Source organism: Apium graveolens, chromosome 2 (assembly GCF_009905375.1).
Source record: "Apium graveolens cultivar Ventura chromosome 2, ASM990537v1, whole genome shotgun sequence".
Classification (NCBI taxonomy): domain Eukaryota; kingdom Viridiplantae; phylum Streptophyta; class Magnoliopsida; order Apiales; family Apiaceae; genus Apium; species Apium graveolens.
In genome coordinates, this window is record NC_133648.1 from 281,791,125 (window position 1) to 281,817,900 (window position 26,776).

Here is a 26,776-nt window from a genome sequence, read left to right on the forward strand (position 1 = left end):
AATCAGGGTTTTGTTCGGTTCTAGGATATTTGTCCTTAGCGATATACTCCAAATCAGTTTTTCGTTTCTTGCCTCCAGTGGGCTCATTACTTACTACGGTCTTCCTCATACTTTCTTCAACCTTGATATACTTCCCTGCCCTCTCTTGGAGCTGCAACATGCTCTCAGGGGGTCGTTTGGCCAAAGACATCTTAAAAAACTCATCCCTAGTTCCTTGTTGCAGTGCTATCATGGCTACCTTATCATCAAGGTCTGGGACTTTTAAAGCCTCCTTTGTAAAACGATTCAGGTAATCTCTTAAGGATTCCTTAGCTCCCTGCACAAGACTCATAAGAGATGCTGAACTTTTCTCATGGACTCTTCCACTGATGAATTGCTTAATAAAAGCCTGACTTAGTTCTCTGAATGATCCAATGGAATTTGGGGGTAGGCGACTGTACCATCTTTGAGCCATACCCGACAGGGTTTGAGGGAAGGCCCGACATTTTATAGCATCATTCACGGGTTGCAGCAGCAGTGCATTAGAGAATGTCCTAACATGATTAGCGGGGTCTCCCGTGCCATCATAGGCTTTGATAGTGGGCATCTTGAATTTCCTTGAGATATGGGCATTCATTATCTCTTCTATGAAGGGTGGAGTTGGATCATCAGGATCTCCAAGGGGAAGGAGATTGCTTGGATCAGTTCTTGGGACAACAGCCCTTCTTCTTACCGGACCATCCAGGTCTATGATAGGAGGAGGATTTCTCCCCCTAGGAGATATCTCGGGTCTGGTGGCCTGGTGAGCCTCCAAATCACGCCTCAGCCTTTGGATTTCAGCCTCATGAGCCCTGATCCTTTCCTGCACTTCTTGGGGATTCGCCCCTGGGGTGCTTTGGGGGCGTTGCCTTCCATCGGTCATTGGCTCTTTTCCAGGACGCCTCCTTCTCGGGGCCACTTCATCATCCGAAGATTCGGAGTCTCTCTCAGTATAAGGACCAGAAAATTCCCGATCCTCAGGAATAGGACCCAAACCTCGTATATAGGGGGGTGACTGCCCTCGTGCTTCACTTCGCCCAGCATATCCGCTTCCTCCAACCTCAGGGTGATGGGGCATCCCATAAGGGGGGTTAGTAGTAACAACAGTTGAATATTCATACCCGACGGGTCGAGAATTCACAGGTATATGTACTTGTTGAACTTGAGGATTCGTACCTTGAATAGTCGGGGGAGTTGTCCCTTGTGGCTGAGGTTGAGTTGCCCCTGTCTGGGCTTCCCCCTGAGTAGATGCATAAGTTGAATGGGGAGGAACCTCCACGGTTGATGAAATCACCTGGGTTGTCCCTGATGGTGTTCCCTCCTCCAGAGTGCTGGTTGTTCTCCGTGTTCTCGCCATGGTTGTTGTTCCGTTTTTCCCACAGACGGCGCCAAATGTTATGGATAAGAAATCAAGGTTATTACTTGCTGTATTTAATACTAAGATTCGGGAGCTCAAGGCCTTTAATGGCTGCTCTCGTGTTTCGTGACTCAATCTGCCTTTACGAGATGCCTACGTATCTCTGTGAATTAGAGAATCAAGCCAAAAAACGTAGTTCTGATTGGTGGGGGTGAGACCCCTTATATAGATGTGGGAGTCCTTGAATTGGACTTGGTATAGGAGACTTGGTGGACAAGCCTCTGAATTAGGATAGACTTAGGAGTCCTAGGAAGTAGGAAGCTGATTCCTTATCCTTTTAGGTCCCCTTGAGGCTAATCTATAAGGATTTATATCCTTATCGGGACTCTTCTCAATAGCTGATTTTTCCCTTATTAATTAATTACGAAATTAATTAATAATCAGGGCTTTTGGGCCTTTTTTATTCCACCAGGCCTGATCTGGTCCATCAGGCTTAACCTTTCTGGTCTGAGTTTCATATATCTTTTTATTGGGCCTAGCAGCCCACAACTTGTACAATTAATGCAGTATTTAATTATACAATCATAATTTATTTATCCCTATCACCAGTGCATCCCTCCTCGTATTCCACTATTTCTGTTACGTAGGGCTGTCAAACGGATAATTCGAATACGGATATGCCTATATCCGGATCCGAATCCGTATTCGAATCCAGAAATATTTAAAGAATAATATTTGAATTCGGATCCGACCGATACTATCTGATACGAATCCGGATCTGAATCCGATTTTCAATTAGATTTTTATTTTTATGTTAAAAATTGTAAAATTGTAGTAAAAATTAAAAAATCATTTTTAAAAATTAAAATAAGAGCTAAAATGATTTAATCATATTTTAATTTTTCAAAAAATTAATTTTATTTCTCTTTCCAATATAATTGTTATCTTTAAATTGTTGAACTCAAATGATTTTTTTACGTATGTCTATAAAATTTGTATAAACATCATATTTAATATATATATACATACACACGCATACACACACTATAAATGTAATATAATAAATTATAAATTATAAATATATATATATAATATTTGTCAGATACAAATATGTCTATATTCGTATTCGTATCCGCAATCGTCGGATTCGAATATGGATACTATTTATTTTATTTCGAATACGGATAATATTCGTTTTATTTTAAATATAAATACGGATTTTTCGGACTAATATCGGATTTTACGAATTTATTTGAATGGCATATTGGGATGTCTTATTCGCACAAAAAATCGTAATGACATGTCCCCCGTTGTTGTACCAAATATTTCAAATTAAAAAAAAAAGACAAAAAACCTGAACACCCATTTTCATAAAAACTAAACCCTGGTTTCTTTAGTTTCTCCTTGTCTGTCCGAGTCTCAGAGAGATTTATAAAGAAAGGGGAGTTGGGTTTAAGATAAAATTTACTCTGCCCCCAAACATGGTTGATATGGTGATATGGGGTGGCGCAGGGTGTTGTGTAAGTGCAGCTGCAGCTTTGTTTTTTTTGGAAAGGCCTATTCATCGTAAGCTACACTAAATTTTAATTAATCTCACCCTTCTTTTTTATATATATTTTTTAGTTAGTTGTAATTAATTTCTTTGTTTCTCTAAAATGATTTAGGGATGCAGAGTCACTCAGGAGTGTTCCTCGCATTAATCACTTATTAAGCATTTGTGTATGTTTCGTATTATATTTTTATTCCATGTACTGTGCATATTTTACTTTTTTGTTATGTTTTAGTAACTAGAGATTCTCTAGTTATTCACCAGTCATAACCCAAATTCCATTATAAACCGAACATGTTTGTGCTATTAATTAATCATCTGCTTTTGGTAATCTGTTTTTCCTGTCAGCACAATTACTAGATACTGCATCCACAGGCACGCCCCTGATCGTGTCTGTATCTGGAAAAGTTGGTTCAGATAGTCCAATCATGTGTGAGACTAGTGGATTGGAGTGCGTAATTCTCAAGGAGACGGTAAAATAGTCCCCCACTAAACCGACACTTGTCATTCTTTGATTTCTACTTTTTGTCCGAAAATATCTTCTAAACCCTGCTGCGTAATCCAGACAGAGAAGCACATCTTGAAGCGCAACTGGGAAACCATATATGACTTCAGAGGCCGTAAGATACTAGATTCCTCCTGGAGAGAGGAAATTAATGAGATGGATTCTGTGATTAAAGAGGTTCCATAGTACCTGGTAAGCTCGTACTTCACCCTCCTGTTTATATACTTCAGTGAGGCGTCCGGCGTCCGTAGTCCTAGTAATGTTGATTGCTAAATGCTTACAACTATATATATTCAACCCAAACTTAGGGTATCTTCAAAATTAGTTGAATTTGAGTACAGGAATCTTGGAATATCCGATACAATGTTAAGCTTCATCTGTTTCAGGATGATGGAACTGATCAGGTATTTGTGGTAGGTGCCCAACGTGCCTCCTATTGGAAATCAACTGTTAGACATGGCAGACGTTACAGACCAAGGAGTTTACCTATGACAGGGAGAATGGATGATATTTGGGAAGACATGGTCTGTTGTATCCTCAGTATGCTCTAATGTTTATTTATATGTTGATTGGGCACCATATGCATTTTTAATTATATGCTGATTGGGCACCATATGCTTCCATTGACTGTCAAATTAATATGTTACTATTCAGGACCTTGTAGTGAAGACAACTGAACCAGTTCTCTTAACTGGCACTCCATTAACAGTTATTGGTGAGGTACTTTCTCAACTTTATGTTTTTTTTCTTATTGATTTAATTCAAGTTTTAACTTTTAAGCACGTACCCCATAGATGCATCTGGTTTTTATGATGTAAGATTATATATTAATCATAAAAGATACTGCTTCCGTTTCTTTTTAAATCTCCTTGAAATTACGTTTGAGGTTGGGTAGCATTTCAAATACCGATCTTTAAGCATGTACCCTAACAATGCATCACTAATATTCAGATGGTCATATTTCCAGTGTCAGCAACGCAGCTTGTTGTTCATAACTAAATGCTCCATATCTACTACATAAGTAGTGGATGTTGAAAGAAAGTTCTTCTTGGTTTTATTACTTTGTCATCTGAAGCTTATTATCATTAAATGAGCTCGTGGCTTTTTGAGGAACATGTCAAATTTGTAATCTGTATTGTAAAAACCTAAAACATATATTTTAAAGAAGTATCTACTGAGGTAGCTGAAACGTATTTAGTTTCTCTATTTGATCTTTAATTCTCTTTTTGCAAAATTAAATAATATTGCACCCTGAAGGTGGTACATGGTTTGTGTTTCTCTTGTGGAAATTGGTATGACTAGACTTTTGTTCCATTGGATTTGTTTCTTGGGACTCCCCTATGTGCATCTGGTTTTTATGGTGTAAGATTATATTTTAATCACAAAAGATGCTTTTTCCTATTTCTAAATCTCCTCGAAACTACATTTGAGATTGGGTAGCTTTTCAAATACTGATCTTTGACAGAAACACCCACCCTCCCCGTGCCTGCCAAATTTCATAGCAGACTCTGTCATGGATGACCTACTGCTTAATACCTCTGTACTTTGTGTATAATATATTTACCAACAACCTCTGCATTATATAACTGGGCACTCGGTATATCCTTTGCAGCTGAATTTCCTCAGCAGCTAGTCTAAGGGTGAGCTTTAGTTTTAGGGAAAATTGGTAATTATTGTGTGTTGTGAGCATAAATGTGCATTTGAGCTGGTTTACACCGTGAGGTTTTACAAGATTTCATTAAGTTTGTCTATATCTAAGAGTCAACTAGAAATTGTTCTATATATATGTTTGACTAGATTCTCTTTGATAATTTATTAGTTTCTTACCACTTTTATCAAGTTGTTTCGCACTCTTTGTTTCTCTTATAAGTTCTTCTGAATTCTATAAATTCTATCTTGTCAAAAATCTTAAACAGCTATACTTTACCCAAGTTAATACCAATACCTAGGAGGCTAGGACAACTTTCTTTTAGTGGAATATAAATGTTGGGGTATCTTTTGTTGTCCGTGAAGTACTGAAGTCCTTTCAGAGAATTAATGTTTACATGACTTTATCATGACCTCAATTATAGAGAGAGGACTTGATATCTTCAGATCAGCTAAGATGATAATTTGAGTTATTTGCTGTCTTATTATCCCATCTTTTTTTAATGTTTTAATTCTCTTCACACATCTTCTGATCTCTTTTCAGGCTAATAAAGATGAAACAGGAACATCCCGAATTCGACAACCAGAAGCAGGCCCATTTTATGTTTCTAGAATGAATATTGATGAGCTCACTGATAATCTTAAAGGATGGGCATGGTAGGCTTAAATATATGCTGAAATTACGTGTAAAGTTTCCGTGGGTTTCATGGAAAATATTTTCCTGTTTTTCTGGCTTTGTTTAGCGTTAGAAAAATTTTCTCCGCAAACCAAACAAGCGCCATAATTAGAATATTTAGTAAATACTAGAGTTAATTTCATCTTGCACCCCATAGGTTTCAGGTAAGTGCAAAATTAGTACAGAACTTAAAATTTATACAATCTGTGTGAATACAATATGCGATTAATACATATAAATCAAATAAGTGTGTGCGTGAGTAAACGAAATCAAACATAGAAAGAAATGATATAACCAAAGGGAGATCCTCGAGTCCAGTTGAAACTGTCTCCTTAAAGCTATTTCGCCTCTCACCGTATGTGCGAGTTGATACCCTCCCAGGATAAAACGAGATACTAGTATAATCGATAGATCGAATATACTCTCAACGAACTTGAACTAAGCCCGAGAACTATCACCGAAATATTGGAAAAATTTAAGACTAAAGAGACCGAGAATGAAAGAGATGACTCTTATTCCCTTGACTTAATAAAACTGATGCCCTAAGACTCTATTTATAAAGAGAGGCTTGAAAGGTCTTATTTTTCTTTTCGATGTGGTACATGATATTTATAAGAAAAACTAAGGAATAGGTTTGTACTACTCTCGATGTGGTACAAAACCACTTTTCATATTAAAAGGTAAAACTTTGGAACATCAGTTCTCATTCACCTTTTACTCATTTTGAGTGTGTAAATATGCGTGGAATCCCCTCGAAGAGGAGAATACGTTCCAATAAATACACACCACTAACACATAATGTGTCTCACTCATATAGAGTCTCAAAATGATTCACAACTTAGTCTAAAATACTAAGTTGGTCCTACAATCCCCCACAAATGAGATTGATGGTCCAGTAGCACGCACCACATAGACAGACAGACGCGGAGCTTAACTTGGTGATAGTTCCGGCAGTCAGATATAGCATACGATGGGTAGAGAATGCTCCTTGAACCTACGCTCGAATAAGTATATCGACTTTACTGGTAGACGGTATGACGCGATGTTCTTGAACTGTTCGACCGTTTGTGTAAACGATGACATACTCATCACTATATCTTTCCCGACTCATTCAGTTCTCATGATTATGTCCATTTTGGCCATGGAACATCGTCCTGGTTCTGCAAGAGTTTCTAAAGAATTGTGCCTCGCAATTCTCCTTTGAAGCGGCCCCACTTCTCTCCCACATAGGTGATCTTTATCTTATAGAGTAACCCGCGTTTACTCAACTGAATTTCATGTGTTCACTCCTGAACTCCATGTATTCATCAAAGATCATTAAAAGCTCAAAGCTTAACCTCGTACCTTACGGGTCTCACTGTTTCCTCATCATAGGAACAGGCCAGGTGTTACCCCACAGTGATTTGGTCATCATGATTTAGTTGTCCCATTGAATCAAGTTCTTGGGATCTCCAGTCAGAAATGGTTGGGTGTCCACCATGATGCCGTTAAGTAATAGGCTTAAGGCCCATCCCTCTCGATGATATCTCAACCACTTCTCTTGATAACCCTTTGGTCAGTGGATCCGCGATATTATCTTTTGACGGTATATAGTCAATAGTGATAATTCCGGTTGAGATCAATTGTCTAATGGAACTGTGTCGTCGTCGTATATGACGAGACTTTCCATTATACATCGTGTTCTGTGCTCTGCCAATAGCGGATTGACTATCACAGTGAATCCCTATTACAGTTACAGGCTTTGGTCATCTTGGAATATCCTCCAGAAACTAACGTAGATATTCAGCCTCTTCGGCGCATTTATCTAGTGCCACAAACTCAGCTTTCATCGTGGAATGAGTTATCACCGTTTGTTTTGAGGATTTCCATGATATTGCCGTTCCAGCTAATGTAAACACATAGCCACTCGTAGACTTAAGTGCTTTCTTGCTAGATATCCAATTTGCGTCAGTATATCCTTCTAATACTGTTGGGTATCTTCCATAGTGCAGTCCATAGTCTCGAGTTCCCCTCAAGTACCTTAGTACCCTTATGATCGCTTTCCAGTGATCAGCTCCCGGATTACTCGTAAACCTACTCAACTTGTTAATTGAGTATGCAATGTCGGGTCTTGTACAGCTCATGAGGTACATCAGACTACCAATTATCCTCGAGTATTCCAATTGGGAAACAGCTACACCTTTGTTCTTGGATAGGTGCAAAGTCATATCCACAGGTGTCCTAGCTTTCTCAAAGTCATCCTTAAGAAACTTCTCAAGGATCTTGTCAACATAATGTGGTTGACTTAATGCGAGACCCTCTGATGTTCTAGAAATTTGAATTCCCAGAATTACATTTGCTAGTCCCATGTCTTTCTTGTCGAATCTTGATTTCAACATATCCTTGGTAGATTTGATCACTTTATCATTGCTTCCGGAAATAAGTAGATCATCTACATATAGTGTCATCATGACATAGCCACTCTCGTTATCCTTGTAATAGGCACAACTATCACATTCATTAATTTTGAAGCCATTTGCCAGCACGACCTCATCAAATTTTTTATGTCATTTCACAGGCGCTTGCTTCAAACCATACACTGATTTCACCTATCTACAGACTTTTCTTTCTTGTCATGGGACAACAAACCCTTCGGGTTATTTCATATAGATTTCCTCATCTATGTCTCCATTTAGGAAAGCTGTTTTCACATCCATTTGATGTACAGTTAGATTACGCATTGCAGCAATAGCAAACATCATCCTTATGGATGTTATTCTCGTTAAAGGAGAGTATGTATCAAAGTAATCAAGGACTTTTTGTTGCTTGTATCCTTTAATCACAAGTATGGCCTTATACTTATCAATAATGCCATCAGTTTTCAACTTCTTCTTGAAAACCCAGTTGCTACCTAATGGTTTACAACCAGTTGGCAAGTCAACTAATTCCCAAGTATGATTCTGCATAATTGAATCAACTTCATTCTTGATGGCCTCTTTCCACATAGGCCCATCAGGTGAGGTAACGCCTCCTTATAGGTTTTTGGGTCACCTTCTTCGAGCAAATAGGTCATAAAATCAGACCCATAGGATTTCTCCGTTCGTTGTCTTTTGCTCCTTCTCACTACCCCCACATTTTCGTCTTCACTTTCGTCACTCTCAATATCGTCATCTATAGACTCATGAGATCGTTTAGACGTCTTAGGTTGTTGGTTTCCTGGATTACAGGGAAACAACGTCTCAAAGAATGAGGCATTCCTTGATTCCATAATGGTATTCTTTTGAATATCAGGAATCTTGGATTCATGAACAAGAAACCGATATGCAGTACTGTGTGGAGGATATCCGATGAAGATACAATCCACAGTCTTAGGACCTATCTTCACCTTCTTCGGTGTAGGGATCAGTACCTTTGCAAGGCACTCCTACACTTTTAGGAGTTGGTAACTTGGTTTCTTTTTCTTCCACATTTCATAAGGACTTACATCCTTATTCTTGTACATCGTAATATTTAAAATATTATTTGCGCTTAAGATGGCTTCTCCCCACATCGATTGTGGAAGCCCAGAGCTTAACAACATCGCATTCATCATTTCTTTCAGAGTGCGATTCTTCCTTTCAGCCACACCATTTGACTGAGGGGAGTATGGTGCAGTGACCTCATGGATTATACCATGTTGTTAACAGAATTCCCCAAATGGTTCAACATATTCACCTCCACGATCACTTCGTATCGTTTTGATTTTCTCAGTCTGTTGTGTCTCAACTTCTTCCTTATAGATTTTAAATTTATCTATAGCTTCGTCTTTGCTTTTTAACAAATATACATAGCAGTATTTTGTACAATCATCAATGAATGTAATAAAATACTTGTTTCATCCTCTTGTTGGAGCGAATTTTAAATCACTTATATCGCTATGTATTAGGTCTAGCACTTTGGTGTTCCTTTCCACACGTTTAAATGATGATCTCGTTAATTTTGCCTCAACACAAGTCTCACACTTATGTTTTGAATCGATAGTAAGTTTAGGTATGTATTCTTTTGCACTTAAACGTCGTATAGTGTCATAATTTACATGTCCTAATCTAGCATGTCATAAATTAGGAGACTCAACCAAGTAAGCAGAAGAATTCTTCATTTCATTATCGTCCTTAACGGACATTATATTGAGCTTAAAAAGCTCATCGGTTAAATAACCCTTGCCTACAAACATACCACTCTTAGACAAAATAACTTTATCTGACTCTATTACAATACGAAAGCCATACTTACTCAACAGAGAACCAGACACAAGGTTCTTGCGAATATCAGGCACATAAAGTACATTCTTCAAAGTCAGATTCTTCCCAGAGGTCATCTTCAGGATCACCGTGCCTTCACCCTTAATGGTAGAAGTTGCTGAATTCCCCATGTAGAGCTTCTCAACAGCATCGGAAGCTTTAAGACTAGAGAAAATTGTCTTGTCTGAGCAAACATGCCTAGTAGCACCAGTATCAATCCACCATTCACGTGGATTAGAACCGACCAGGTTCACTTCAGAGACCGTAGCACAGAGGTCTATATCACCCATCTCCTTGGAGATATTCTCTACCATGTTTGCTTCTTTCTTCTTGTTGGGCTTCTTGAGCTTCTTGCAGTCAGAAGACCTATGACCAACTTTATCACAGTTGTAGCACTTCCCCTGAAATTTCGACTTCGAAATCCCTCATTTGGGTGCCAGCTTTGCCCCTTTACTAGAATTAGTCTTCTTGGGCTTGGAGCTTTGAGCATGTTCCACCATGTTTTCCTTCTCAGTGGCAACATTAACTTTCTTCTCGGACCCTCTGTTGTCTTCTTCAATACGAAGTCTAACAATAAGATCCTCCATAGACATCTCATTTCGCTTGTGCTTAAGGTAGTTCTTGAAATATTTCCATCCAGGTGGAAGCTTTTCAATAACAACAGCAACTTGGAAAGACTCACTTATGACCATTCCCTCAGCATGAATGTCATGAATGATCACCTGCAGTTCCAGAACCTGACTGACCACAGTATTAGAGTCTGCCATCTTATAATCAAGAAAGCGGCCAACAATCCACTTCTTTGCCCCAACGTACTCGATTTTATACTTATGATCAAGCGACTCCCATAAGACCTTAGTTGTTGGCTTCGCGCTGTATACGTTATACAACGAGTCAGACAAACAATTTAACACATAGTTCCAACAGATATAGTCGGAGTGCTTCTAAGCATCAGCAGCATACACAGTCTGCATGTTACTCTCAGCAGTGAGCAACGATGGTTCTTCCTTAAGGAAGCGATCCATATGCAACGTGGTCAGATAAAAGTGCATCTTTTGTTGCCAACGTTTGAAGTTCGTTCCGTTGAACTTCTCAGATTTTTCAGCATGTGCAGCAGACACAGTTAGCATAACAGGTGCAACAGGCACCACGGATGGAACAGATGGTACGTGCATCTGTACTACAGGTGTATGCACACCAGTAGGCACTGCATGTATGATCGGAGGAGTGAATCCTGCCGATATATGTCCAAGAGGAACACTAAACTGTCCAATGACAGTGTGTCCCATAGGCACATGTCCCGAAGGCACATGTCCAATAGGCGTTTGACCCCCATCAGATCGTACGATCTGTGCGTTAGGGTTAATCGGCTGCTAGTGAACCCCATCAGATCCAGTGATCTGTGCATTGGGATCAGCCGTCATGTTCATCGGATCGTTCACAGTTTGGTTCTCCATCGATCTGTTACTCAACAAAACAAGCAGATACAGATGTATCAGTCACAGATGTATAAAATAAAATAGCTTTAAGATTGTGAATACAATATGCGATTAATGCATATAAATCAAATAAGTGTGTGCCTGAGTAAATGAAATCAAACAGAGAAAGAAATGATATAACCAAAGGGAGATCCTCGAGTCCAGTTGAAACTGTCTCCTTAAAGCTATTTCGCCTCTCACCGTATGTGCGAGTCGATACCCTCCCAGGATAAAATGAGATATTAGTATAATCGATAGATCGAATATACTCTCAGCGAACTTGAACTAAGCCCGAGAACTATCACCGAAATATTGGAAAAATTTAAGACTAAAGAGACTGAGGATGAAAGAGATGACTCTTATTCCCTTGACTTAATAAAACTGATGCCCTAAGACTCTATTTATAAAGAGAGGCTTGAAAGGACTTATTTTTCTTTTCGATGTGGTACATGGTATTTATAAGAAAAACTAAGGAATAGGTTTGTACTACTCTCGATGTGGTACAAATTTCATATTAGAAGGTAAAACTTTGGAACATCAGTTCTCATTCACCTTTTACTCATTTTGAGTGTGTAAATATGCGTTGGAATCCCCTCGAAGAGGAGAATACGTTCCAATAAATACACACCACTAACACATAATGTGTCTCACTCATATAGAGTCTCAAAATGATTCACAACTTAGTCTAAAATACTAAGTTTGTCCAATAATCTGCACCCATAAACTATGTGACACCTGGCATTAAACACCCTGTCATCCAATTTGGGGATTTTGACGTTATGTTTGACCGTGAATTAACGGTCAAATAAGTGTGTGTATTGTATACTGAATTAAAACAACATGAACCCAAATCACTTTTCTATCTAATTAAAACCCAGAATTTAACCTAATTATAATTAACTTTCAGCATAAACCCTAAATCTAAACAGCAATGAGGGGCATACAAAGACCCCTGAAAGATGGAGCTCCTGATGATGATGGAATGCCCCATTACGGTCATGCAAACAACAAATATGGTAACGATTCTTACTCGATTCTCTGCTTTCTTTGCTTTTGGTGTTAATTTATGATCTTATATATACTTTGAGAGGTGTTTATAAGCATGCATGTTAGTAATTAAGTAGAACATATGTTTTATGCTCTTTATAGTATGATATATCGGTGGTCCCTGAATGTTAGATTAAAAATCATATTTTTTAGGGTTTCAAAGTAGAAATTATATTTAATGTCATATTTCCTAATTGGTATATTTGTATATTATTTTGTTTCGTAGTGGGTTCCGAATTCTTCAGTGTTCAACTATTTTATGGTGGAGATTTTGATGAAAGACTAGAAAAATATGATGGTGGAAGTGTTGCGTACTTTGACTATATTCCTAGGGACGAAGCTTCATTATCTGGGTTAGAGGAATTATTTCGTGTCTTAGGTTTAGAGAATTTTCGAATATGGTTTTTATATCCGGGACTACCACTGCATCATACCAATATAACACTAATTGAGAGTGATGAGGATGTAGAGAACTTTACTGAGTTTGTTGATATATATAGTGAAATATTCACAATGTACACAACAAATAGTAGTGGAGTTTATGGCTTGTGTGATTATGATTTCTCGTTTACGCAATTAGCATTGGATGAGAGAGAACAGAGGGTTGAGGATATGAGACAGGAAGATGAGAAAGAAAATGTATTACCAAGTCAGGGAGTTGATCATAATAGTGGAGATGAACCAGTTGCTTTTCATGCTGACACCTCGAACCTTGATACAACTGAGAGTGAAGCACCACCTATTGCTAGAAGAAGGAGAAGAGTGCCCCCTCCTAACCCTCCATATAGATCAAGGAAAAGAGGTAGATACTCCATGTTACGAGTAAGTACATTTAATTTGTGGTTTTATTATGCACTGTATACATGACTTGTTTTATATCTTAACAATTAGCTAATAATTATATGGTTTTATTGAACCAGGTCATGCAACAGAGGTCAACCAATATTCAAATCAAGACTCTGATGAATGTGCACACATGTACACCCACCTGGGAACAAAAACAAGTGAACTCAACATGTATTGCAAATGCTTATGAAGATCAGATCAGACTAAATCCAACATGGAAATTATCATCATTCCATAAACAAGTAGTGAATGACTTAAAGTGTTCAGTTGCTTATTCTATGATATACAGGGCCATGAGGAAAGCAAAAGAGAAAATTTTGGGTAATCATGAGCAAGAATTTAAAAAGTTGTACAGTTATGGAAATGAACTTATGAAGACCATGCCAGATACAACTGTCAAACTCATGACAAAGCCTGCTGAAGCTGGAGTAGAAGGTAGAAGATTTAAAAGGTTTTATGTATGTCTTGGCCCTCTAAAAGCTGGATTCTTGTCAGGTTGTAGACTCTTAATTGGGTTAGATGGGTGTCACTTAAAAGGACCCTTCAAGGGGGATTCTGTTGAGTGATGTGGCCACAGATCCCAGTGATGGGATGTATCCTGTGGCATGGGCCCAGGTAGAAGCAAAAAATGGACAAAGCTGGGATTGGTTTTTATGCTTTGCTTAAAAAAGACCTTAGGATTGAAAATGATGGGGGCTATACATTCATCTCAGATAGGCAGAAGGTAATGAGTATTTTTAAGTTGTTGAGTCTTTTTAATGCACTTGGTCAAGTAGTTGTATATTAACTTCTTCAATGCACATTTTTATTTAGGGTTTAGTAAATGCATTGGAAAAGTACTTCCCAGCAGCAGAGAATAGGTTTTGTGTGATGCACTTATACAATAACCTCTCTAATGTGTACAATGGGGTTGGGATTAGAGGAGCACTTTGGGCAGCTGCCAAGTCAACCAGTGAATACTTTTTTAATAAGCACATGGAAAATCTGAAAAAGGTATTTCCTCACACTTGCATTTAAAAGTTCTCAACATATAATTGTTGCACTTGCATTGATTTTATTTTACTCTATTGTTAACAGTTGCACTTAAAAGCATACATATGGTTAGCTCAGAAACCTAGCTCCCAATGGAGTAGATCTGCTTTTAGAGATATTTGCAAGTGTGATACTTTTGTCAATAACAATTGCGAGATCTTCAACAATGCGATCAATCCATTCAGGGAAATGGGTATTCTAACAATGTTCAAGTCTATTCACCTGTCTTGTATGCAAAGGATTCAAAGAAGAAAGACCAAGTTTGAGAGGAGGAACACCATTTTTTGTACACAGGCTTTAAAAAATTGGATAAGTAAGTGATGTTTACTTTTCTCTTGCACTCTTCTCTTTAAACTGTACTATGACAGTTGCAAGTAGATCAAAGTTTTCAAAAAAATTATTTTTTTGTCCTGTAGAGCTATGAAAGTTGCAACTAGAGCAACACCAGTGTGGAATGGGGGAGATAAATATCATGTGACCATGAGTGCACGAGGACATGAAATGGTAGTAGACCTGAAGAAGCATGTTTGTGCTTGTCGTAAATGGCAGTTGACAGGCATTCCATGTTTTCATGCATGTGCCTGCATTTTATTTAAAAAAGATAACCCATGTGATTACATTCATGAGTGTTACAAAAGATCCACATATCTTAATGTATACAACCATTTCTTGGAGCCAATTAATGGAGAGGAATATTGGGAGAAGGTGGATGAAAGTGTGGACCTCCCTTTACCTCCATTGGTCAGAATTGCACCTGGAAGGCCAAAAAAGAACAGAAAGAAGAATAAGGATATGGTTGTTGAGGCAAGGCATAATAACCCTACAATGCTCAAAAGAAAACAAACTTCTCTCAGATGTGGAAACTGTCAACAATTTGGTCATAACTCTAGGACCTGCAAATCAAAGGTTTGTACAATCACTACTAACTATTACATTTACCTCACTAACAAATGTATTAAAAACTGACATTGTTATTTCAGAAAGTCGATTTGGCAATTATAAAAAGGGATGCACGCCTGAAAAATAACAAGAAGATGAGATCATGAAAGCAGCCCTTGAAGAATCTCTGAAGAAGTCAGAAGAAGAGTTAAAAGAAAAGAAAAAGGATAAAGAAGAAGAGAAAAGCCCGGATAGTAAGAAGAAAAACCCGGAGAGTAAGAAGAAAAGCCCGGAAACTAAGAAGACCATTTCACATGGTGGTATTATGAAGCCATTTAAACATCCTTCTAAGTTGGGAACAATGAATGTTCAGTGTGAAGTTATTGAAGGGCTTGAAGTATCAGTCACTACCTTAAAAAAATTGGAAGTTGCTGCCGCGAGAAGAAGAAAACTACTTGAGAAGAAGTAGTTGATTAAGACTCTTATTTCACTGCATTCTAAGTTCGTTTGGACCATATTTTGTTTGGACCATTTTTTTTTGTCTATCTGCTACTAAATCTGCTATTTTGGATCATTTCATATTGTGTAACATGACTGGATGCTTAATATGTTAACCTCAATGACTTTTGCTAAGATATTTGACATTGTTATCTTTCCGTAGTTTATATTTGATGCTTAAAAAAAATTAAAAACACACCAATACTTGTCATTGATCATAGATAAAAATACATGTCAACAAATACATAAATATTACATCTCTCCATCATCCTCTTTCTTAAACATTACAATTGTAAAAATTACAACCCATGTTAAAATCAACATGGCCATGCTCCATGAACAATTAAAATAAGTAGCTACTTTTTTCTCTCTTTCTGATCCCAAAGCCATTTTCAAAGCTTTATTATCGGCTTCCAAACGATTAATCCTTCTAATCAAACCCGGAATAATCACTTGAGCTCGATCGGAAATTGGAGCATCCAACCACCAGAATGTTCTGTTGCACCTTCGATCGGAATAAGTGATGAATCGCCTCCCTGGATTTGCTTCCGTCCATGCTGTTTGTTCGATGATCCAACTGCCGCATATACATCTTTCAGCCATAACCAACACTTCTGCTTCAGAAATTAGATGAGAACAATTGAATTTCACTCAGACAAATACTTACATGTTTATATACTAGCAGAAATGACCGTTACATGGTCTATTTCCCTTATTAACCCCGGTTGATCGTTACTTCACGATCAACAATAACGGGGATCTGCCTAAAGGTTGTTTTATGTTGGGGGTCTAATAGTAGAGGGATGTTGATTGTATATTTCATAAGTTATGTGCCAAATCCGCATTTATCTGAAAGCGTTGGGATGCATAATGAAATTAACTCTAAATACTACAATCCAAACTTGTTTGGTCTCGGGAAAACAATTTTTCCCTAAAGGAGAGATATTATTTTAAAAATGTAATGATATGTGGAAAATGACATGCCCTTTCTAACAGATGAAAATATTTTTCATTTTGAACATTTTATCATAATTTTTTTTTCTCATTTCCGAAGTAGAATTCGTTTTTCAGACAAATGCTTTTCAAGAAAAGTTTACCTGGAAAATGTTTTTTAAAAACAACTTTTTTTTCCTTGCAAATGATCAGAGCCTCATTATTAATGTATTTCTTTATTGAATATAGATTGGTTTACTTAACTTGTCCTTGCAGGTTTTGTACACGTGCCTCTTTGGTGTTGGCATTCTTCGGTATATATCTTACTGAAAAGCATGCTTTTCAGTATAGCACAGGAAGAACTTCTAAACAGGACCCTGTAAAAGGTAAATTTGATGTTTTTTTTACAGAAACAAGTAAATCCAGATCTTCACAAATACATTTTTGTTTATTCTCTGTCAATACAACCACATATAATTTTACTTGAGACAATAAAATGCCTAGTGGGACAATCTAGTCTTTAATGAAACTGCGAAAAAGGAAACCAGAAGGACGACTTCGGAAATTTGAGACAGTCATGATTAATCAATGATTGAGCCTCTTCCTCTTGTAGCTTTCTTCATTTGACGCATCCAATTTTGAGCACATGCAAGTGCTTTTACCATATTAGAAGTAGGGAACTCATAAAATTATTAGGAAGTTTCTATCACAATTGTATCAATCTTAAACTCAGCTTTAATTTCACTAGTTGTTTCTTTTTTTAATGGTTCATACTTATATTTTTCTCTTTCTAAAATTTCTTTTCCATGATTCTTTAAAAATGTTATCACATTATATTCTTTTTGTTCTTTAGTTTCCATTAGAACTTTCCTTTTTTACTAAGTTGTCCCAAATTATCTAATACTTTTCCTATTGGTTCAGATATATTAGGTTTCATTTTACTTATATCTATCATCATTGGCTCATTAACTTTTAATGCGCCTTCCCTCTTTAGGGTTGTTAGATATATAAACGATTCAGAAAAGAAACCTACCCCTAGAAATTGGTATCAGAGCCAGTAATAGGCGGGAGATGAACAGTAAAAATACTGTAGCAAAAGTAGCTGTCAATAGTAAGCCGTGAATAGTAGACAGTGAATAGTAACTAATGAATAGTAAAAGGTACATGAATAGTAAAAATAAAATAAAATTTGAAGGTTAAATGAGACCTCCGGCAAGAATAAATAGAGAAACGAATAAAGAATATAAATCTAAAATAATAGCAACTCTATTAATTTTATTTATAGTAGAAAACAAAGCAACACAACAGATGTGTAAGAAAACTTTATACAGACAATTAATAAGAAGGAATTTGACTTATGGAAGATTTGAGGATACGATCAATTCAGTATATAGCTGATAAAGAACCAACATATAACAGGCTAATAAATCAACATATTGAAAGTTGTAAGATAAGCATGCAAATAATAAATGAAAAATTAGATATTATAGCTATGTTACGAACAATGTTGGAAGAAAGAGATGAAAAAATTAGGAGACTAGAGGAAGAAAATCTTTTATTAAAACGAGAAAAATTTATTAAAGAAACTAATTTAGAAATCCAAATAAAAGACTTAAAAGAAGTATTAACTGAACAATATAGATTAATAAACGATTTGAGACAAAAAATTAAAAAATGAATTGGACAGATCCAAATGCAATAACTAGAAATAATAGAAAACTAAAGCAATTAATAAAAAATCAAGAAAAATTAGAAATAGATATGGAAAAATTACTAGAAAGAAAAAATAAAATACCATGGACAAGAGAGAATATCGAAGAAATTATGAGAATTTACCAACAACTCGGAAATATGATAATAAGATTTAGAAATGATAAACTAAGAATACAAGGACTTAAAAGAATAATTTTAACAAATAATATAACTGGATAAAATATAGATGGATAAAATATCATTAGAAGAAATAAGTGAAAAACAAGATATATATTATCAAATGGATGAATACGAAGGAGGAACATCACAAACCCTAAGTTTTAAACCAGATATATATAATCAAATTCAAAGTGAAACAGAAGAATTAACAATAAAAAAGATATTCAAGACATCATATTTTGAAAGAAATAAGGAAGTTAGGTATATAGCCCAAAAACATGAGAATGTAATAGATATAGATACAATAAATGGAAAAACAAGAATAAATTTAATAACAGATGGATTAATAAAAAGAGAATTATCCAAATTAAAACAAAAGGAAGCAAATAAACTAGAAAATATATATTTTGGAGCAATAGAATTTACAATAAAAGCATATTTTAAGAAAAATATCGATACTCCTATACAGATATATGTATTGGATGATAGAATAATAGGAAATATACAAGATTCATTAATAGCGGTAATAAAAGGAAACTTGATATATCAGAAATTAAAATTTATAATACAACCCGATTTCAGTATATCACTAAGGGATGAAAATAAAGAAAGATCTTTAACATTATACTATAAGTTAGATGGAATAAAAATGCAAAAAGAAAGTAAAGTTATTAGTATAGAAACCAAAATGGTTTATGCTATGACTGGAAACCATCACGTAAAGAAACAAACGGAATTAGGAATAATATTACCAAAATTATATAATTGAACATAAAGATGAATCTCAAATAACAATCCCAGAAGAAATTACAATAGATTTTAGTAATAGACAAATTATTCCAAGGCAAAGAATTAAACCAATATTAGAAGGATCTAGATTAAGTTTTAGAAAAGAACAAAATCCTATAAGATTAATTAGATCAATGAGTATGACGAGTAGAAAGATAGATTTAATAAAGATAGATACTGATAGTTTGAAAATAAAAATAATAATATTTGACGAAACAATAACAAGAGACTGTATAGCAGAAATTAATACAGGAGCTACCAAAAATTTATTCATATAAGCAAGGTAAATGAAGAAAATTGTAAATGGATAGAACCTCAGACTTACAGATATGCAGAAAATGATAGAGAAATATTTATGACTAAATGTACTAATTTAAAATTTAAAATATTAGACTTGGAATATAATATAAATATAGGAGTAATAGAATATGATAGTTCGAGTGAATTATTATTAGGGAGCGACTTCTTAAAAATGATAAATTATAAAATTAATAATAATGGAATAAAAATAGTAGATCAAGGAAAAGAAAGATTTATAGAAAAACTATGAATATACAAGAAAAATTAAGAAATAAGAAAGAAAAGTTAAATATTCTATCACAGTTGTATCAATCTTAAACTCAGCTTCAGTTTCACTAGTTATTTCTTTTTTAATGGTTCATACTTATATTTTTCTCTTTCTAAAATTTCTTTTCCATGATTCTTTAAAAATGTTATCACATTATATTCTTTTTGTTCTTTAGTTTCCATTAGAACTTTCCTTTTTTACTAAGTTGTCCCAAATTAACTAATACTTTTCCTATTAGTTCAGATATATTAGGTTTAATTTTACTTGTATCTATCATCATTGGCTCATTAACTCTTCTCCATGCATTTATGGCTTTTAGCTCTAGCTTATTTGTAATTTTTTTTTCTGGTATAATTTCTTGTTTTCCTTCTTCAAATTTTATTAACTTGTCTAGTATCATTTTTAAAGTAGGTATTTCAGAATTATTCCATAAGCTTGTTAACTCTTCTCTTATTATTTGTCTCAAATTTTCTTGATTATCTTGTTTTTCTATCAGTCTCATTATTGCATTTAGTTTTTCCTTAACTATTATTTCTTTCCATAAATTTTTTATAAATTCTGAGTCTGTCATTTTATTATTTGTTGATTCGCTTCTTCCAACCATTTCCAACATCTATCCAATATTTACTAGTATTTTTACTCTGTTCTTCTAATTTCTTAATATCATTTTCTAACTTTGTTTGTCTTTCCTTACATTCTAAATATTTTATTTGTGAATCTATTTCGCTTTCTAACATACTCTGTATCTTCTTTAACTTATCTTTCTTATTTCTTAATTTTTCTTGCTAAAAGCCCATCCGAAGCTACCTTTGATAATTAAGAAAACTAAAACATCACGAGTCCAAAGTGAAACAGGAGATCTTATTGAATTAAATCTCCACCACCCCAATATGTCAAACTCATTGAAATCCCTAATGCCCTGTTTGGAACTTATATTTCTTTTGAAATTTTGAACTTGATCAGATAACATGTTTTGATATGTATTTATTTTTTCACACAAGCATTCATCCAAATCCTATGTGCTACCATCATGTGAAATCATTCCACTATCTTCTTCCAAATGTATCCTCGACCGTACAGATGGATGCACTTGACCAAAATTTACTTCACAAACTACTAGTACCACTTTTAGAATCTGTACCTAAATCCTAACCACAATGTTTACATTTAGCTCTAATATCGTTGTTTTCAATATTGTATTTGGTGAATTGATCCTCCTGTTTCTTAGTTCTTCCTTCCGTTGCCATATGCTCTTTGGGATTCGATGCTTCACTTTCAGGCTCAAATTTGTTCTTTCCATCTGCAACAGCTCAACACCACCAAATATAATAAATTTAAAAATTAATTTATTCTGCCTAAGTTTAGAAAATAAAGCTGTAGAATTTAATATCAATATTCTGCTTTGGATTCAGCAAACAAAAATGTAAAGATTCAGCAATCAGCACTGGTGTACAGAATAAAATAAAATAACACATTACAAATTCACTATGTCTAAATTCAAATTTCATCAAACACATGACGAATCTCACCCAGGATAGGAGTCAGTAGTTTATCTTCTTTTGCCAAAGCCGAACAACGGTAAGTAGCATCAAACCACAGAACAAACAAGAAATGAATATGTATACCCATGCCCTAGTAGTTGTATTATTTTTGTTGGGTTTATACTTATACAATTATGACCAAACAGAGAAAGAAAATTAGCCAACGATTTGGAAGCTTAATTAAATATCCAGGATATACTTGGCCAAAACCAGTGATCAAGTGATATAGTAGTAATATACATACATGATACATGTATATAAACTCTCAGAATTGATTACATAACTTTACCTCAAAAAAGTGTTTGCTGAGGAATTCCTACACTCTTCACCTTGAAAAGAGTGTTTTTTGTTATAGAAGCCTTTCACTCGTGGTATTTGTTTTCTAATTTAAGATATAAATGCAGGTTTTTTGAGGCTGTACCGGAACTGCGGAGCCAAGTGATGAAGGTAGCTTGATAGTTACCTCCATGATCAGCAGTCTTTTTCTCGTTAATTTTCATAACTGGCATGTGTATTATTTTCCTCATTTTCAGAATCAGTAGCTGAAGTTGGCGATGGATTAGGTGTCATGAACTGATCCCTGTTGTTTTATATGTACTAGCCTATAACCCGTGCGATGCACACATTGTTTTTAACATTCGATAGTTTTTAATAATATATTTCATAATATAATTTTCAATAGTTAAAAAATAAATTGAAGAATATAATAAATTATAACAATATATGTTTTATAATAATTTGAGACTTGACTGAAAATAAATAATATAATATAATATATTGTTTAAATAAAGAAAAGTTTAAATATAATAAGCTGTTGACGGGGTTCGAACCCTGAATCCATGAGAGCAGTTTAAATATTAATATAATAATATTTTATTATTGTATTTAATGGTTCTTATTTTTCTGACTTTAGATCTGACGGTTATTATTTGTCGTACCAAACAACTATACCGAGCAACTACCAAACTAGTGTACCGAGCAACTACGAAATAGAGGATGTTCTGCTTATAATAGTACAGTATAAATAGATATGTTTAGAGAAGGGTAAAATTCAGTACTTATCCTGTAAGCACATATTAAACTTTTACTCAGCCGTGGCTAAAATTTATAATTTTTACAAATCTCAATCCTCAGTATTACTCAGTCCTTTGGATTTACATTAGCATTACTTTGTGTAAACATGATTTATCCGTATCTTGTTATGCACTTGAACAAGAACACTATTATCTGGAGAGGCATTTAAGGTAAGTGCATTGGGGGTTTGCTTTGGACTTTGTAGTTGCTTTTCGGCCAAAGTAAGAAATAGGTTAAAGTTGCGTGAGCCCGTAGGGTTTACCCAGTACGCACCCGAATGTAGCGACTGCGGATTGGTTACCTACGATAGAAAAAAGAAAAAAAAAGAAAAAAAAACGCAGCTGATCTTGACTTGTAATATGTAATGTACTTATATTACTGTTAGATTATGTTCGATTTATTAGATTAATAGCCCGCTGAGGTAGGACTAAATGTTTTAATTAGTAAAAATTCTTTCCGAAGAAAACGAAAGGCATACTAAAACATAAAGTTGCGTTTAAAGACATCATCAGATGAATGAGTTCCTTTTTTAGTTGGCTTTGATGTGCTGTTTGTGGCTTATCTTTAAATTATTTATTTGTTAAGTGTTAGGATATTGTCTTTTCTTGGTTGCTAACTTGAAGGGTCTATGTGCGCTGTCGTGTAAATTGTTCATCACAATCTAGAGACTGTCCAGTTTGTAGTAACGGATTGGGTTTATCAGCATTTTTAGGCATCTATGGCAGTGGTTTTTGTCAAACTGTCGAGGCTCGACAGCTTCGTTATACTTGACGGTTTGTGCCGAATAATTAACCGTTTGTTGACGCGCCGAATTAGGCAAATTTTGACGAGCCGAATTGCGAACGGGCCGAGCCAAACCACTCGTTTGGCCAGCTCTACTTGTGGCCTGGTTCTCTTACATTTTATACCGTTTGACGAAATTTTATCAGAAATATAGTTAGGGGGCAATATTCTGGGGACCGAACTAATTTATTTATATTTTTTAAATTTTCACACTAAAATTTTGGTGAATTTAAAAAGTTGGTCCGGCCCCCTATAGTTCTAAAAAGTTGGTCCGGCCCCCTGTAGTTCAGCCCTTGAACCCAGAGATATAACGTGAAAGCTCACACTACAAAGTACAAATCCATGTACTGGTCTGTGACTGTAATTTGAGTCGAGTCGAATTGGGTTTGGGTTATACGAGTTTGAGCTCGGGTTTAAATCGAACGAGCAGAGCTGGGTTTAAATTTTATACGAGCTGAAAAGTCTGTCCGGATACGACTCGTAATTTTCACGAGCCCAAAAACAATGTTTAACCCACTAAATATCAACTTTCAGCCCCCAGCTAAACAAACACAAAAAGCAAACAATTCTTAATCACATACCATATTTTTATAATTTAAGACTCACTTTTATCACTGGAAATCTCACCGAGTTCTGATTCACAAAGCAACTCACTTTCATCTCCATTCTCACTATCAGTGTTGTAATCAAATAATTCAGTAGGAAGACCAGTTTCTTGTGTTTTCTTTATCACCGTCAACTTGCTCCCAAAAGCAAGGTTCTGTCTCATAGATTGATTCGATGCCATCTTTGTTCACACTATTTTTTTATTGATGTAAGACATTGGGTGTGTCATGTGTTTTACTGAGGTATTCAATTATTTTTTCCGATTTTCTTCTTCTGCTATTTTCTCGCACACAAGGTATTTGTTTATATTCCGGAAAGAAAAAAATTGTTTTGATGCTTGTTTTTTAAACGAGCTCGAGTTCGGATTCGAGCCGGGTCGAGTTTCGGTTATCGAGTCGAGTTCTATTTGAGTTCGGCGCATACTCGGCTCGACTCGTTTTTATAAACGGGTAAAAAAGTGTCGCCGAGATCGACTCATTTCCGAGCTCGATTCGGGTCAGGTCTTACAAAATGAGCTCGCGCTCAAGCTGCTCCACTCGGATTACAACCCCTATACTGGTCACACTTGGTTTTACATAAACTAGTTAAATTAGGGCTTATTTTGAAATAAAATTTAAAGATTTCTTCAAAAATACCGAAAATAAGGGGTTGTTTGGTTCACAAGACTGTATGATTTTGAAATAAAGAATCGGATTAAAGATGGTATGGGGTTGAAAAATTAATTCGGGTTAAGATGATATGGGGTTGAAAAATCAATTTTGATATCGTAACAGGTCTAAATCACTCAAAGAACTCTCAATAATGAAGACTTCAGACTCCATGATCGAGGGAAAATCCCATTTAAGAAATAAAATTAGCACAATCATTTGTTTCCCTTATGACATGCCACGAAGAAAGTAGCCATGCTCTCTTTTGCATCTCCAATATATCAGAGATAATGTTGAACTAAGAATGACTCAAAATGTAAAACACAATTAATTGCATCAAGAGAAACATCGATAATAAGATGAGAAATTTGAAGACTCGGATAATTTAAGGCCTGAATGTGTAGATTGGAGTTCGGCTATCAATGGACATGCTTGACTAATACAACCTCTAAAACCCATAATTTAATTACCACAACTCTCTCTCTCATCAGCCCACCCACACAAGCCTCTGAATCCAGATATTTAACTGCATCGTCGATCCAAAATCAGGAGCATCCTACTTAATAGCTACTATTTTTCGAGTTTCTTATGTCGGAATAATAGGAATTTGGGTGCCTCCCATTATTCGATGAATATATTTTACATCCGATCTGTTGGAATATAGGCTTGGGGATTGTGAATTACCTCATTGTGAAGAAGCCAGATAAAGTGTGCAATATCATTAAAAGCGGTCGACCAGGATGAAGTTTGAAGCAATAATAAGCACAACTTATTTTTTTTGACAAAATGCAACAGATTACTCCATTAAATCTTTGAAAATACAAGATTTAACATTGACTGGAACAGACCTCCAATCAAATGTACGATCAGGATACATATGTGAGGCACGAGCTAATTCATGTGCTGACAAATTCGCAGACCGTTTGATGAAATACAATTGTAAGTTGTTATATTGGCTTAAGTACTCCCTGCAATCTTCAATCACTGAACCAAGTTTAGAACACATAGGAGTCTTACTTCTGATCATTTGAACCACCACCTGACAATCAGATTCAATGATGGTTACCATCCATCCCATATCTTTCAGCCAACTCAGAGCTTCTTTAACAGCAAGAGCTTCAACTAGAATGGGTTGCATCACCTCTGCATAGAGTTTAGTTCGAGCTAAAAGTGGTTGCCCGTCATGATCCCGAGCAATGAGGCCAACACCTGCAAGACCTTCCTTCTCAAAAATTGTTGCGTCCACTGTGATCTTTACTACATTAAGTTGAGGCTTTTCCCAGTATATAGCACCATCTCCCATCACATGAGGTTGAGTTGGTACTCTTGTAACTCTTTCCAGGGCCACTATCCACTGTATAAGATACTCCCAAGTTTTTGCAATAATTTTTAAGGCTGGTTGTCTCCTATTATTCCAGATAACATCATTTCTAGCTCTCCAAATTCCCCAGCATAATGTGATCATCCTTGCTTTGTCCCGTTTAGAAATAGGTTCTAGTTTACCCTGGAGCCACGCTGAGAAGTCCATGGTCGTCTCTGTGTTAATACCAGGATCAAAAATTTTCCAACACATAGTTGCAACTCTACACTGAACCAACGCATGAAATATTGTTTCCATCTCTTCTTTATAGACTGAGCAAACATTAGCGATTAGCACATGTTTTGTTTGAAGTTAAGTTTTCGTAGGTAAACAACTCGTAGAAGCTCTCCAAACTAAATTCAAAGCCTTTGGGGGGGCTTGAACTTTCCACAAGACTTTCCAAAAAATATTATTGTCATCCTGTAACCAATTACCTTTTTCCGTTGTAGGGACTGATAGGCACTTTTTACTGAATATTGTCCAGAATGCTCCGCTTTCCAGCTTAACACATCTCTATCCAGACTCCTTTCTACTGTAGTGTTTAGGATACATTGTTGGTCTCTAGCTTCAAAAATGTCCGTGAGAATATCTATGTTCCAATCCTTCGTTCTAGTAGTAAATAAAGAACTCACTCTTTGATCAGCTAACGAAGGCGAATTAGTAGCTATATATGGATTCTCCACATTATTTAACCAAGGCTGGCCGATGATCATGATTTCCTTTCCAGTACCAATTCTCCAGTATGATCCCTCTGAGATTACTTTACTTGCTTCAATTATGCTACGCCAAATGAAGCTTGGACTACTTCCAAT

At 35.7% G+C, this 26,776-nt stretch overlaps 3 protein-coding genes and 1 long non-coding RNA gene across 10 annotated transcripts; 3 read left to right on the forward strand and 1 right to left on the reverse strand.

Moving 5' to 3' along the window:
- The first annotated feature begins 2,772 nt into the window (after positions 1-2,772).
- Positions 2,773-14,098, forward strand: LOC141708552 (uncharacterized). Of its 7 annotated transcripts, none has more exons than XM_074512231.1 (10): positions 2,773-2,941; positions 3,040-3,094; positions 3,273-3,397; positions 3,490-3,621; positions 3,816-3,969; positions 4,084-4,149; positions 5,621-5,733; positions 12,397-12,505; positions 12,763-13,358; positions 13,457-14,098. In XM_074512231.1, exons 8-10 carry the CDS (start codon positions 12,421-12,423, stop codon positions 13,946-13,948), a joined length of 1,173 nt encoding a protein of 390 aa, XP_074368332.1. In that variant the 5' UTR covers positions 2,773-2,941; positions 3,040-3,094; positions 3,273-3,397; positions 3,490-3,621; positions 3,816-3,969; positions 4,084-4,149; positions 5,621-5,733; positions 12,397-12,420; the 3' UTR covers positions 13,949-14,098. The 7 variants fall into 7 exon arrangements, with proteins under 7 accessions (XP_074368332.1, XP_074368333.1, XP_074368330.1 ...); XM_074512232.1 differs by having other exon boundaries at positions 4,084-4,144; XM_074512229.1 differs by having other exon boundaries at positions 3,816-3,953.
- LOC141701476 (E3 ubiquitin-protein ligase SP1-like) lies at positions 2,857-5,737 on the forward strand. Its single transcript, XM_074505121.1, has 6 exons — positions 2,857-2,941; positions 3,273-3,397; positions 3,490-3,606; positions 3,816-3,953; positions 4,084-4,149; positions 5,621-5,737. The coding sequence occupies exons 1-6, from the start codon at positions 2,857-2,859 to the stop codon at positions 5,735-5,737; spliced, it is 648 nt and encodes a 215-aa protein (XP_074361222.1).
- Positions 14,099-14,479: 381 nt separating the features above from the next.
- Positions 14,480-15,888, forward strand: LOC141708555 (uncharacterized). The gene is made up of 3 exons (XR_012569526.1): positions 14,480-14,727; positions 14,831-15,320; positions 15,395-15,888. It is a non-coding gene; the product is annotated as an uncharacterized LOC141708555 (long non-coding RNA).
- A 9,512-nt stretch (positions 15,889-25,400) lies between these two features.
- On the reverse strand, positions 25,401-26,222 carry LOC141701480 (uncharacterized). The gene has a single exon (XM_074505123.1). The coding sequence runs from the start codon at positions 26,220-26,222 to the stop codon at positions 25,401-25,403; it is 822 nt and encodes a 273-aa protein (XP_074361224.1).
- Between the last annotated feature and the right edge of the window lie 554 nt (positions 26,223-26,776).